General features: G+C 49.3%; 1 protein-coding gene and 1 long non-coding RNA gene across 8 annotated transcripts in view; one reads left to right on the top strand and one right to left on the bottom strand.

The window, feature by feature from the left end:
• Efcab8 (EF-hand calcium binding domain 8) overlaps window positions 1–14,580 on the bottom strand; it is a 66,520-nt gene that overhangs the window by 51,331 nt on the left and 609 nt on the right. For 4 of the 7 annotated variants that reach the window (XM_063285091.1, XM_063285093.1, XM_063285092.1 and 1 more), the window contains exons 2-7: window positions 14,413–14,504; window positions 12,601–12,652; window positions 10,289–10,451; window positions 6,425–6,543; window positions 4,623–4,726; window positions 899–1,034 (exon numbers count right to left, since the gene is read on the bottom strand). In XM_063285091.1, the coding sequence (XP_063141161.1) occupies window positions 899–1,034; window positions 4,623–4,726; window positions 6,425–6,543; window positions 10,289–10,451; window positions 12,601–12,642 (564 nt within the window). In that variant the 5' untranslated portion in view covers window positions 12,643–12,652; window positions 14,413–14,504. Of the gene's footprint in view, window positions 1–898; window positions 1,096–4,622; window positions 4,727–5,204; window positions 6,381–6,424; window positions 6,544–10,288; window positions 10,452–12,600; window positions 12,653–14,412; window positions 14,505–14,580 lie in introns of those variants that run through there. The other 3 variants (XM_063285087.1, XM_063285089.1, XM_063285090.1) reach the window with 3 other exon arrangements.
• LOC134486189 (uncharacterized) lies at window positions 796–2,728 on the top strand. The gene is made up of 2 exons (XR_010065001.1): window positions 796–1,058; window positions 2,616–2,728. It is a non-coding gene; the product is annotated as an uncharacterized LOC134486189 (long non-coding RNA).

Genomic DNA, 14,580 nt, shown 5'->3' with positions numbered 1-14,580 from the left:
AAGACAGAATGACAGAGAGACAGAGACCGAGAGACAGAGACAGAGATAGAGAGAAAGTAATGAAATCTCCACAAACCTTAGCCCCATCCAGGTCTCTCCTCCCACAAGGACAGGCCCTGCTGCCAATGAAAAGCACTGTCTGGCGGTGTGAAAGCCTTCACAATACTAACAGTGCTCCACATAGGCATTGCTGGGAGCCCGGGAAGGCAGGGCTTTCCCTATTCACTGCAGGGTCCTCTGCTAGCCTGGTACATAGCAGAGTTGCCTGGATGTGTCGTTCCTTACTACACTAGGCCATGAGCTGGTAAGCAGAAAGCCCACGATGCTGTTCGCTGGCCTGTGTTCCTCTGAACTAACTGAATGCCTCGACCTGCTCAAGCATGACCCATGTCCCAGACCATTAAGTGCCCCCAAAGCCCCGACAGGGGGCTACTACTCCAAGACTCCTTGGGCAGATGAGGAATTAGAGACATCTTGGCCAGCATCCCACAGCTGGTGGGTGATACAGCTGGGATTCTAACCCTGGGAATGGACCCCAGAGCCCAAATACCATGATTTCCTGTCTGGTCCAGACAAAGGTTTCAATCAGCAGGACTTAGGAACAGTGTGAGTATGACAGGGCACAAGGGGAAGGCTGAGCCCTGGCACTGAGGCAGGAGGATAACACTCACTGACATGGGGACCCCCAGAGACACATTCCTTGGATGAACTGTTTGGGCAGTGCCTAATGGACAGCCAGGCTTGACTCTGCTTGGCAGATGACAAGTGTGACACACACACACCCCCAGTGGTTAAGTCACAATCTTGACTCCAACTTCAGGGTCTGGCTGCTCAGGACAAGTCCACTCAGGATGCCACAGCAGAGGCACTCCACCAACCCCAGGAGTGTCCTACTCACCCGGAAAGAATCCATCATTGAGAAGGTCTCAGACCAGAACTGCAGGATCCCATCTTTGGTGACAGTCAGGAAACAGCCTATCTTTTTGAACCCTTGGGTTAAAAACGCCACTTTCACAACCTCGCTCCCATGGTGCCTGCCGATGGCAAGAAACATGCAGGTATGGTTCAAAAGGAAGTGTCCGCATGAACTGAGAGCTAAGGAAGAGGTAGTGGGTCAGAGGCCAGTGGGGGAAGCTACACATATGTGTATGTGTACACATACATACATACACTTACACACACACACATGTACACACACAAACACACACACACACACGTATGCACACACACACAAAGAAACTATAGGTGGCTCCAGAGGACATACAACTCTGTCCCTTCTCCAGGTGGACTTCAACTGAATTAACAAAGGCCACAAGAAATTAAACCCCAAATGGAGACCAGGCTGTGACTCCGTGGTCGAGTTTGCCTAGTATATGTGAGGTCCTGGGTTCCATCAGAAACAAACAAACAAACAAACAAACTATGATATGGGGTGAGATGGAGTCCAAAGCTGGTCCTGAGAAACAACCAGCCAGGTCCCTCACTTGGTGGTGGGAGAGCAGAGATGGAGAACAGAGTTTCTTGCACAGGAGAAACAGCCCACAGACGGCCAGGAGGGTACAGCTTGTGACAGTAACCTGAGACATGACGCTTCCCAGACATCGCTCTCCTGCTCTGGGGTAAAGCGGGAGAGTAGATCAAGGCAAGAGTAAGCCAAGGGGTAAGGAGGCGTTAGGCCTTGCGCTCCCAGCTCTTCATGGCCAGGACACTGAGCACAGCACAGTTCCTGGGCAGGCCTTGAAGGCTTTTACCCTGCAGCCTTCACAGCAAGCCTCAATGGCACCACTGGTGGCTTTTCTGCCCCAGCGTTGGCAAAGCAAGCTCTGGCTATTAAGGCTCCCACTCCTCCATTTTCATCTGCCCGTCTTGGATCAGGGCAGGACAGGGCAGGTTATATCACTTACAGGGAATTGCATCTCACGAAGGCCCAGCGTAGCTAGAACTAAAACCCAGTGCTTTCAGTCCTCCCCCAGGGCATTTTCCAAGGCTTGAAAACGCCCTAAGCTGAGGCTTAGGGGGAAACTACGTCACTGTGAAATGCAACTCCAGTTCATTCCTCATTGCAGGTCCACTGAGGAAAGGGCAGGGCCACGTGTTTCTAGCTATAGGTCCTGTCTCCTGCCATTGGCTTCTTTTTCTGTTCTGTATGTGACTGATATTCTTAGCGCTCTCTCGCTCTCTCTCTCTCTCTCTCTCTCTCTCTCTCTCTCTCTCTCTCTCTCTCTCTCTCTCCATTGCTTCAACTCTGCCCCTTCTATCAGGACCAAAGATTGTGAGGATTAGAGAAGTGAGCCCTAAAGCTAACACAGCCCTGGGAACTACATTTTAGGGAAGTCTGTTCCCTCATCTGTGGGGTGACTACCCCTCTCCCTTGCCGGACAGTGAAGAGATCAAAGAGGGGAATGTGCTGGGTGTGTGCTCAGCCCGGATCCAGTAATGCAGAGCTCAATTTTAAGAGACTCCCTCTCGTAAAACTAATTAAACATTGCTTGGCTACTCTGGCTACTTTCCCCCATCAGATCAGAGAGCCCTCTGGGTTTGCAAGCCATAGGAATAACCAGAGCAGATAAGGAAGAAGCGTCCTGAGATCTTTTTTTTTTTATCTTTTGTCCCAGATTTTAAACACCCTTGAGATCTGAAGAAACAGAAAGACCAGTGAAGAAGTTACATCAAGCCAACCATTCATGTCAAAATTACAGTTATAAAAACTCTCATTATTCACGTTTAATTGGCTACTCCTCAATTAACTCCCAACCATGATCTTTTACAAGCTACTCTTCCATGAGCTCCACTAAACCTCCTTCTCCACTAAAGCTCTAGCCTACCTGCCCGAGGCAAAGACGACCTCTAGTCTTGCTCTACCACAGCGTGCACTGGGCATGGCTCTCTGAGGACAGCCACCTACAGCCTCCTCCTATGACAAGACCATAAACGTGGCTCACCAAACTGTGCCCCACAGGAGCCAGCACCCCAGCCACACACCCCAGGCTGCTGGGGCTCCAACCCAAGGTGGTTCCAATTAAAGAAGAAAGAGTCCAACAGGCAGCCCGGATCAACAGGCCTGCCTGCAGAGGGGCGAGCTCCCAGCCAGTGGTTCTAGACCCCACTTAGGGGTCTCACATCAGATATTTACATTACGCCGAAGGACAGTAACAAACTTACACTTCTGAAGTAGCAACAAAACTAATTTTATGGTTGGAGTCGCCTTAACATGAAGAGCTGTGTATTAAAGGGCTGCCGAGTTAGGAAGGTTAAGAACCACTGCAAGCGAACAAATATCCCTTGTTCTTGGGGTATTAGAGGGAGGAGGAATGGCAACGGGAAGCAGCCATAGCGTGGAAAGGAAGGGGTTGATGAAATTTGAGACATGCCGTTCCAAAGCATGGTCCTCTGGACTCGACTATTTTCGGCTGAAGGTGTTTGAGAAGCAGTTGGTTTTGGCTGTAAGATCCCAGGTGGGGGCGGTCTTTTTCTGTTTCTTTTCTGAAGCACGGCGCCATGTATACCAGGCTGGCTTCCAACTCATCGTGTAGTGGCGGGGACCCTGAACTTTTTTGGGTCCTCTTGCTTCTGTCACCTAGATGCTGGGATTACAGGTGTGCACCGTGACTTTCAACTACAACTTTACTTCTGAAAAGCCAAGGATACAGAGGAGAAAAGGGGATGGATGGACTGGCTAGGTGTCCTTCAGTTATTGCACCTAACCCCTCCCTCCGTTGCCCTGATTTCCCTGAGGCACAGTTGGAGGAGTGCTTGGCTAGTGCCAGGCTTGGATACATACATATAATCCAAGCTCTCAAAAATCAGAGGTAGGAGGAGGATCAAAAGTTTAACCTACATGTGGAGTTGGAGACCAGTCTGGGCTACAAGTCATCCCAAAGAGTAAATAAGCAATGTTCCCATAACTTTCCACTCTTCCTCAAACCTAGCACACAAGCACTTGGGGTTCCCAGTTTCTAGAACTTTCACTTCCCTGTGAAGGTTCCCAAAGCTGTAAAACTCATATTAGATAATATATTAAATATCCGATCTTCTTTTGCAGGTCATCAACTACAGAAGCCCTCCAAGGTCCAAGTTCCAGTGGACATCATGGGTGAAGGGGCCACAAGTGGTGTGAGTAGCAACTCAGGCAGAGCCAAGATAGATAGGGCCACTAAATTCCAACCACCACCTCATGCTGAGGGTCGACAAGGTCAGGGACTCCACGGGTAGCATCCTCCCAGGAGAATCCCAGCATATGTGAGCTATCTGTGCCTCTGAGGATGAAACTGCCAGATTCACTCAGCACTGGCCAAAGAGAGAAGCAAGAGACACGGGGCAGAGTGCTGAAGAGGTGGGGAACAGCAGGGAGAACAGCCCCGCCTCTTTCTGCCTGTTAGCCTGGGCAAGCCATCAGGCTGGCCTCTCTGAGCCTTGGCCCCCTCATCTCTGATAAGGGGCAAGCCACCTACCTCTGTCATCATGGCCACTACAGATTGTGAAGGGTAAGCTGAAGGGACAAGAGGCCATCCGGGACTTTGACTGGGCCAGCAGGATGGCTCAAGCACTAAGGAGGGGGCACCCTGCAGGCTTAGTGCCAGCACTTTTCCATCACACCCCAGCTTCGGGGAAGAGGTTCTTACAGGGGGATGACGGTCATGGGAAGGTGGAAGCGCAGGCGGTATTGGCTCTTCCTCATCTCCTCCTTGCCCTGGAACTCACGCATCATATAATCCACATACTTCTGCTGTCTCAGAAACACAAAGTGAAGGGAAGGTGTTGGCGGTAGTCTTAACATTTGCCTTTAGGGTCCCAAGCCCAGCGTACACTGTCTTCCCTTGTCCCTCTACAGCCCCCTCTAAGTGGCTCTGAAGGCTGTGCTTAAATCTCAAATGTGACAACACGGTGTGTAACACTAAGCACCCCTTGGCCACAACCGCACCACCTGGGCACCCATGGGAAGCTCCTGGTCACCTCTGCTTCACAGAGAGAATAATCCGACTGAGGCACCATGTCTGATTTGTCCAAGCCCATGACCAAGTTAAGGGTCCACAGCTATGTGGGTACATCTACCCTACAAATATCTGCAACTCTGGGCTCCAGGGACCAGCCTCACTAAAACATGGCCAAGGTCCAAATATATGAAGCCGTGACAAGAAACAGGAACTAGGGATGGTGACACATCTTAGTCCCAGCTATTCAAAAGGCTAAGACAAAAGGATCACCTGAGCCCAAGAGACCAACATGGAAAACAGCTCATCACAATGAGAAAGGAAGGGAGGGAGGAAAGGAGGCACAGAGGGAGGGAAGGTGATGATATTCAGTGGTAGAACACTTGTCCATGATGTAACTCAGTGGTAGAATGCTTGCCTATGATGTAACTCAGTGGTAGAATGCTTGCCCATGATGTAACTCAGTGGTAGAATGCTTGCCCATGATGTAACTCAGTGGTAGAATGCTTGCCTATGATGTAACTCAGTGGTAGAATGCTTGCCTATGATGTAACTCAGTGGTAGAATGCTTAACTATGATGTAACTCAGTAGAATGCTTGCCTATGATGTAACTCACTGGTAGAACGCTTGTCTATGATGTAACTCAGTGGTAGAATGCTTGTCTATGATGTAACTCAGTAGAATGCTTAACTATGATGTAACTCAGTAGAATGCTTGCCTATGATGCAAATCAGTGGTAGAATGCTTGCCTAGCATTCATAAGGCACTCAGTTAAACAAAAAGTGGCAAGAATCTTTGTGTAGATGGATAAAGATTGCTGGGAAAAGTATACCCAAACCATGAGGAGGTATTCATTGGCAGTAATCCCACAGACATTTGAGGCACACTCCCTGGGTCTGAACACGGGTTCAGCTCGTAGCCAACTCTGCAACACTAAAACAACATTCCCAATAGCTCTGTGCCTCAGTTTCCCAGCCATTACCCATTCTGGATCCTGTGAGTCTTCAACAGGGGAAGACACAAAGTGCTGGGCATGTTGCCTCACTGTTATCTTACATCAGTCTCTCTAACAAGGCTCTGCACATCTCTATAGGCTTAAGGCCATGTGCTCTGCTTAATGTGAGTCCTTTAAGGTTAACATCATTACTCTGATATGAAGACCTGGCAGTTCCAGATACAACAGTCATGAGCTTGCCTGTCCCCGAGTGACAAGAACGGTGCAGGAGAGCTGGCTGTGAGTGGGAATGCTTGAGGAGAAGGTCTCGATGTGGAGGCAATGAGCCCACCTCATGGAAATCTCAAGGGAGATCATTCAGAGACACCAAGCTTCCCTCCGCCTGGCAAGCAGCCCAGCTGGTAACAGAGCACACCCTGACTTTCTGATACTTGCTGCACCCCCATCTACAAGCCTCTGCTTGCTCCACTGAGAACCAGGCTGGACTTTCTAACCTCTCCCAGCTTCCCGTGGGTGGCAGCAGGGCACCCTCCTTACCCAGGTGACAAAGCCATTGCAGTCTGAGTCCACCTTCAAGAACAGCACCTCGAGCATCTCCTCCGACATGTTACTCAGTACCCACTTCATGACCTTGATGAAGCCTTCCTTTTTCAGGGCTTCGAGCGAAGGAGAGAAGCGTCAGTGCTTAGGAACAAGTTGCACTACCCTCACAGGCTGCAGCCTGGAGGCACCCATTCCAGACATTCACTGCTACCTGCTTGTGATTGTCAGTTGGACCCCTCGAGGAAGGCAGAGGGAAGAACACCGGAGCTGTGTTACCCTAGGAGGCAGCCCCTCCCACAACCCCTGACTTCAGTGGTGAGCTTGGCCCTATTTACTCTTCCCTCAAGACTCCAGCTCCACCCTAGCACAAGCCCGGCTAATTCCTGATGCTTCTGCAATCACTCCATCATCTTTCCCATCTCATTTGCCCACACTCAGTCATTCCTCAGGAACACCTGCCATTGTTTACCCCAGAGCAGGAGGGAAGGCTCAAAAGACCAGGTCCCTCTTCTGATCAAGGGATATAGACTAAAGCAACATCTCTCTATAGAGTAGAGGCAGGAGCCTCTGGTGCAAATGAGCAGCACAGGGAGAGAGATGGAGAGCGGTTTGGAGCCATGGATCTGAGCCTAGGGCCTCAAACATGCTGGCAGACACCAGGTACTCTACCGCTGAGCTGTTCCACAGCCCATTAAGTGCATCTAGTAAAAAGCAATTTATGAAAACAAAAACTTTTAGTCAGGTATGATGGTGTAGGCCTGTAATTCCAACATGTCGGGGGCAGAAAGTTTGGAATTCAAGGCCAACCTGGGCTAGACAACAAGTTCAAGGCCAGCCTTGGCTACATGAGACCCTTTGTCAAAAATGATGATAACAACAACAACATATCCTTTGCCTAGAGGGAGAGATGGGGGAAAAAAGAAGACGGTAAGACAAGCGTAAAATACTTTCTCCCTGAACCAGCCTCTATAGCTATAAGGAAATCTGTTTGCAAAGGTGTCAATCAACCCGGTCTAATTTTTTTATATAATTATTGTCTTCAAAAATCACCTCTAAAACCCCTTCAAATACTGGAACACTTGCCATGGCTGGAAGACCATGCAGTATCTGGCCAGCCCTAAGGACCTCTCTACATCCACCACAGGGCCTTTGCACAGCTCTCCCTGCAATTCAAGTCACTCTTTCTACCAGGATGCTTTTCTTCCTAAGGAGCGTCTGAGAGGCTGCCATCCCCGCCCATTGTTTGACTTTCCTATGTCTCTCACTACACCATAGCCTCTGGAAATACACAAGATCCCTCCTGCCACTCAACAAACACTGGTTCAAGTGTTTCTCTGGGCACCAGGAAGCGACAGTTCTGTTCTCTGCACCCTATTGACTGCTGGCAACGTAAGGACGGGCCTCTGGGGAAACCAAGGCCGCCTGCCCATGGTCACACAGCCAGTAGGTTGGTAGTGACAGATAGCAATGTCCCCAGAGCTTGTGGGATTCATACCACCGTGCCATTGTCCCGGTCACACTAGACTGAGGCTCAAACAAAAGCCTGAGCCACGTGGATGTGCTGGAAGAAATGTCCCTCTCAGGTATGTGAAGCCAGGGCCAAGAGGTTTACATGTTGTGAGTGGTGCACCACGGCCCTTCCATGTCCGGATGGTGACAATGGCAGTTTATGAGCACTGCAGACCTTTCCGGGAGATAGGTAAAGCAGGACTACCTCTGCACTTGCAAAGTCTCAGGAGAGGGGAAGGAGGTCTCTTCCAAGCAATGGAACTCCCTGGCTTGGAGGACGCACAGCGAATGGGATGGCACTGACATGGCCTCACTCTCTGCCACCAGTACTAGTACCCAGGTGCCTGGGAAGTGTCATGCCACCCACGTTCTCAATAGCCCTGTTGAAGGTGTCTAAATAGAAAAGCCAACCTGGTTTTCTGATTTTCCAACGTTCCATCAATGCAGACGGAATTGCCCTCCTCCCAAACTAACACCATGGCCAGATGTTTAAAAACAAAAACAAAAACAAAAACACCTTAGGCTGGGAAGTCAGCTCAGGGGTAAAGCACTTGCCTTGCAAGTGTGAGGATGGGGGCATGAGTTCAATCCCAGGAGCCTACATTCAAAGCCAGGAGCTATGGCAGTGTGTAACCCAGTCCTGGGTTGGACAAAGACTGCCAGACCTTGGGGGCTTGCTGCCCACCAGCCTCGCCAAAGCAGCCAGCCTCAGATCTGGTGAAGAGACCCTGTCTCAAACAAATAAGGTGCAAAGCATCAGAAGACATCCTGATGTCAACTTCCAGCCCGCCATGTACACACACACTTTCTGTCTCCTTTCTCTGGGTCTCTCTCTCTCTCTCTCTCTCTCTCAACACTATGGTGTGGCTATGAAAGTCAAATGAACAGGAGCATGGATAGACCTGGTCTAGCAACTCAACTCTGAAGGTGCCCTTACTCCTGACTTGCAGGAGCATCCCTCCAAAGGGCAGAAATCAGGCTGCCAGGGGGGAGAAGGTCTGGTATCAGCAGACATCCTCACAACATCATGTATAGCATAAGCAGGCCAGAGGGGCTCCGTCAGGCTTAGACCCATTTGGAAGGCTTGGCCAGCAGGCCGAGGCACCATGCCAAGTCCTTCAGACATAAAAATGAAAGGGAAAAGAGAGTCCTGTAAGGGCTGGAGAGATGGCTCAGAGGTTGAGAGCACTGACTGCTCTTCCAGAGGTCCTGAGTTCAATTCTCAGCAACCACATGGTGGCTCACAACCATCTGTAATGAGATCTGATGCCCTTTTCTGATGTGTCTGAAGACAGAGACAGTGTACTCATATATAATAAATATAAATTTTAAAGAGGCCCATAATGACACAAAGTCCCTTGCTTAGGGCTTTCCCACTTTTCAGTGGTGTACATGCAAACCCATTTCATCCCTGTTTCTTGCGTTCATGAGCTATCTCACACTTTGTTTTAAAATGTTCACTACGTTACCTGGTTTCACCCAACCAGATGCTACGGACGCGTTCTGATCACCTCTGGGTAAGGGAGGCTAAGCTAGTGTTTGCTCAGTTAGGTGTGAAATGCTTCCTCAGCTCAGAATATGTTCTACTCCAAATTAGTATCCGAAGAGTGAGATTAGAGATACTTACGGAGACCCCCGGGATGGGCAGGTCCTGCTGCTCACATCGTCCTGTGGTCCCCTCTTCCTTAGGACGAGACCTTTGACTTGCTCTTAGACAACAGGGCATCCCACCATTGCCTACAGTCCCATGGCCGTAAGATTGTCACTCCTGTGTTTCTCTACCTTTGACTCAAGCCTTGTCAGCTGCCATGTTGGCAAATCCTACATGGACAACCACTGTGGGGATGGTTTCTGAGAGCTGAGGGCAACCTCCTTGCAATGGCCAGAAAGGAATGAAGGGCGACCATACCACAGTTTCAAGGACCTGAATTCTGGAACAGTGTATGTAGACTTAGAAGTAAGTCCTTCCTCAATCAAGCCCCGGATGATACCATGGCCCCAGATGACCACAGAACTGCAGCTTTTTGAGGTCCTGACCAGGAAGACAGCTCTCTTGGAAGCTGTGAGGTCATGGGGCTACTGTCACACAGCAATTGATAACGAACCACAGACTGAAAATGCTTAGAGGAAACACCAAAATGCTGCTCGGAAGGCTTGGTTATCTAGGCTAGCAAGATCTTAAAAGAAAAAGTTTTAGACCCCAAATAGCCTTCAATATCCTTGCACCACTTAACCAGACACGAGTTTTAAACAAGACACCAGGCATAAGCATGTACCAGGTCTGAGTCCTCCACACTTCCCTGATACCCAGGCAGGGGTCCCGGAAACCAGCCTTCGGTGTGACTGTACCTCCGTTCTCGTCTGCCTCCTTCTCAAACACCTTCTGTAGGTCAGCCAGGTGCATCTCGGTAAACTGCTGAGTGCTTTGATGGATTTCACTGCTCTGGCTGACGGAACTTGTCACTGGATAGGTCTTAGAAGTCTCCTCCTGGACTCCACCTGGTTGGGCCATCTGGGACAAATATGACCACAAGAACTAGGCACTAAAGAACTGAGGTCTCCGAGCCAAAGGTGTGTTATGTCGGCATGTCTTATACAAGGGGCAATCTGTTACACGGCTAAGTGCACAATGCTGCTCATTGCTGAAAGTGATAAGACTTCTTTACTATTCCCTATGTACTTTAACCTTATGAAGAGGAAGAGAGGTCTAAGGTCCTTCTCGTGGTGATGGGGAGGTAACCATTGTCCTCTCACGGATACTGTGTTCGGGTCAGCAGTGTTAGAGGGCATGAACTCACTTTTTGATTTGTTTTTTTAACTTTTTGTTTGTTTTGTTTATTGAGACCCAAGCTGGCCTGGAGATCCTCCCGCCTGAACCTACCAAATGCTGGGATTGCAGAGTAAGCCGTCCCATCTAGCTTAGAACTCTCTAATGGACTTCAGCCCCACCAAAGGGGCAAACATGCTTGGACTCATGTTAGTGTCCACAAACTCCCTCATGATCTACACAGGTTTACAGAGAGCCAGACACTTTGGGTCCAACAAGGAAGACTCAACTCAGCCTCACAGAGCCACAAGACTTGACGCTGAGCATCCACCCAAGGCCGGTACGGCAGCACTGCCTTCCCCTTCCCTCACCTCCCTGTCCCTTCTTATGCTCCTCTTGTTCATTCTTCCAATAGTCATCTCCCAGACCCTGTCCCACCCCAAACTCTGGCCTATGGCAGGTTCAATAACAGTGAGTCCTCCACAAGACCAGGGTCTCCCTTTCCTTTCCATTCCAACTCTCAACACTAATATCAGTCCATCTTCCTAGGAGGCAAATGTGGTCCTAACTTTGCCTCGCTCTGACACACTTCATGGCTACTCATTTTACTTCCTGCCCATAAGCTTAGCATCCAGAGCCCTTCCTAACCTAGCTTTAACAGGCTTCCTCCTTCCAAGGCACACACCATGTCCCAGGTACACCAGCTGCACCCCACCAATCCAACAGAGCATAGTTTCTACTTCTCGGACTGTATACTGTGCACAGCACTCCTCCTCACAGCTAAACCTCACTCGGCCAGCATTTTCTCCAAGGAGCTTAGTCTTCAACATCCAGTTGAGCCATCACTACCGCCCCTAACATTCCCCAAGCTCCGATCATTTCCACCGCTCTGGTGTGTCTCCCACCTATATGCGTAGACAGCAGGCATGAGAGGGAGCCCACGGCTGCGGAGTCCTGAGTCTGGGTTAGAATTACACCTGGCTCTCCCACTTACGAGCTGTTTTATCTAGGGCATTTCTCGTCACCTCTCTGAGCCACAGATTTCTCCACTCAAAAATCAGAAATCCACAACACCCAGCCTGCAGAGTTTTGAAGACCTAAATGACTCACAAAGCCACCTGAAGCCCAGGAAAGTGGCTTTACAATAAATGATGACTCTCGTGACATCTCGGAATGAGACTTGGGAAGACGAGAGACACATTCGGTCAACTTAATCATAATCTGCATTATCCTGCATTACCTGCTCCCATGCACTGCACAGATAATGCTGGCTTGATAGTAACTTGTAATCTACCTCACCATTACTGCCACTCTGCTAGACAAAATTAAGTATGAGCCATGAGCAGATCGTAAGCGGATACCCTCATGGGTGCGGCATTTGGTCCATGTTGTATTCTTAAAGAAGCCAAGCAAATATGTCACTCTGAAATCCCAGCCAGAACCTGAGGAGGCTGAGGCACAGCTACCAGCCTGAGCTTCTAATGAAACCCTAGCTTTGTGTGCCTTTAATCCCAGCCCTCTGAAGGCAGGCAGGTGAGTTTGAGGCCAGCTTGCTCTATAGAGTGAGTTTCGGGCCAGCCAGAGATACACAGTGAGATATTACATTAAAAAAACCAAAGCAGTAGGGCTGGAGGTTATCAGTCAGCACCACGGCTTAGCTTACTCAAGGCCTGGGCTTAATATGGGGGTGGGGAGGAGAGGAGAGGAGAGAACAGAAGCCCACTAGTTAGGCTCATCTAAGTTACCACTTGGTCCTATACATATCTAAGTTTGCAAGCCTGGTGCAGAAGCTAGCGGGCCTATGCTGGCGACATTTTGGAAGCCAGCGGACTGGTAAATGACATTCGTGTGGCTCCCAAATGTGGTCTCCCTTCACTCACTGTTCCATTCTTACCTTTTGGGATTGAGGGCTCTCTCCTGACTCCTCAGAAGACATTAGTCTTGCCCTAAAATGGATAATCACAGTTGCTTTAAGAAATCCACAGACCTGACTGACCTAGCCAAGTCACAGAAAAGTTGGAAAGGGTCAAAGGAGATGATGGCTGTCCCCTGTGCACAGCTACTCCTAGTAAGTATTTCATGAGCATCCCCTTCCCACAGAGACCTTCCATTAAGTTTACAGTGGAGCCTTCCTGAATTGATGGGCAGAAACCGGCCCACCGAAGCCATGAATTCTCTCAGGTTTACTCCTGGCTTAAATTCAGAATCTGTAGAATACAAGGGCTTATCTAGCCACAGGGCGGTCCCAAAAGCCATTCGGTGCTGAGAGAAGCAGATCCAGAGGTCGACACACATCTCACGTGGAGGCATGACCTTCCATTGCATACACCCTCCTAACCCCCTCTAGGGCCCTCGGAGATAGGACCTTTTCCAGTGAGATCAGGTAAGACATACAGAGAGCTCTTTCACATCAAGGGCATGTTTCTAAGGAGAGGGTAAGATATTGGGGCACTAGACCTGCAGGGTCCCCAGATCTGATGAGAATCGGGAGGCATTCTCAAACAGCAGAATAGACGGCAAGGAAGGAAACGAGACTGTCATGCCCACAGGACTGACTCATAAGCCATGTGGACCCTGGGTTCCTAGGAGGCATCAGAGAGAGAGGGAGCTTGAAGAGAAAAGAGTGAGAAGAAAAAAAGGAGAGTGAGAGATCCTTAGGATCTGGCTCTGGAGACTGAACAGGATGAAGGGCAGTGGGGAAGGTTCTCGGCACATGAGAGAGGGCAATGGGGAGGAAGAACGGCCAAGAAGGTCCTCCCTGGTGGTGTCTTTACAACCAAGGGAAACCAAGGGAAATGGCAGAAACTTCTCCAGAAAAAGGAGCATGGAGGGACAGGAGCAGGAAGCAAGTTGTGACAACCACCAGCTAGAAATAAAACTCAAATCTCTGGAAATCTGGGACTGATGAGCTTAGGAACAGAAAAAAATACAGGAGACAGGATTGTGTTACTAAAAACAGCCACTGAGGGGCTGGGGATTTAGCTCAGTGGTAGAGCGCTTACCTAGGAAGCGCAAGGCCCTGGGTTCGGTCCCCAGCTCCGGAAAAAAAAAAAAAAAGAAAAAAGAAAAAAGAAAAAAAAAAAAAAAACAGCCACTGAAAATGGCAGGAACCTAACTGCAAAATTATATCTCTAAGTACATTTCTGTTAACTGTGTGAATTGTGTTAGCATGGGCCTTGGAAGAACGTTGTAGGGCAGGAGAGATGGCTCAGCAGTTAAAAGCTCCCTCGGAGGATCTGCATTCAATTCCTAGCACCCATAATGGCAACCCACAACCAGCTGCAACTGCTAGAGGATCTGATGTCCTCTTCTGACCTCCTTGGGCACTGCACACACAGTGCATTGGCACACATGCAGATAAAACACTCATACACATAAAATAAATTTTAAAAAATTAAAAGGCCTAGGGAAATATGCCTTAAGGTTAAGGCAGTTATCTGTGTCAGATGCAGAAGTGGGGGCACCTGTTAAATACCAATTCCTCTAACAGAGAGATGGCAGAGGAGGAAGGAAAAAAGATATTTTTATTCAGGCTGGGACAAACCACCACCTCCTCATAACAACAAAGGGAGAAGGCGGCCCCTACTCCCTTGGTCATCAATATCTGTCCTCCTTCTCACTCCGTGGCAGTGTAAAGGGGGGGGAGGGTCCCACCTTCCCTTAAAACAAGGATGTTGCACTGCGGTCCTCCTTCCCCACAGAGTACCTTGAGGAAGGGAGTGCCGGCAGAACCCGACTGTTGACGATGAATGTTTGATTCTAGTAGCTGCAGGAGTGGTTGACGTCTAAGCGTGAACACTGAAGGAAAAACAGCACGATTGTCCAGAAGTAGTTTGTGAGCAAAGGAAAAAAAGGAAAAAACACGAATTTAGGG

This window comes from Rattus norvegicus, chromosome 3, assembly GCF_036323735.1.
Source record: "Rattus norvegicus strain BN/NHsdMcwi chromosome 3, GRCr8, whole genome shotgun sequence".
In the NCBI taxonomy this organism is placed as follows: Eukaryota; Metazoa; Chordata; class Mammalia; order Rodentia; family Muridae; genus Rattus; species Rattus norvegicus.
This window is presented reverse-complemented; position numbering and strand designations above follow the sequence as displayed.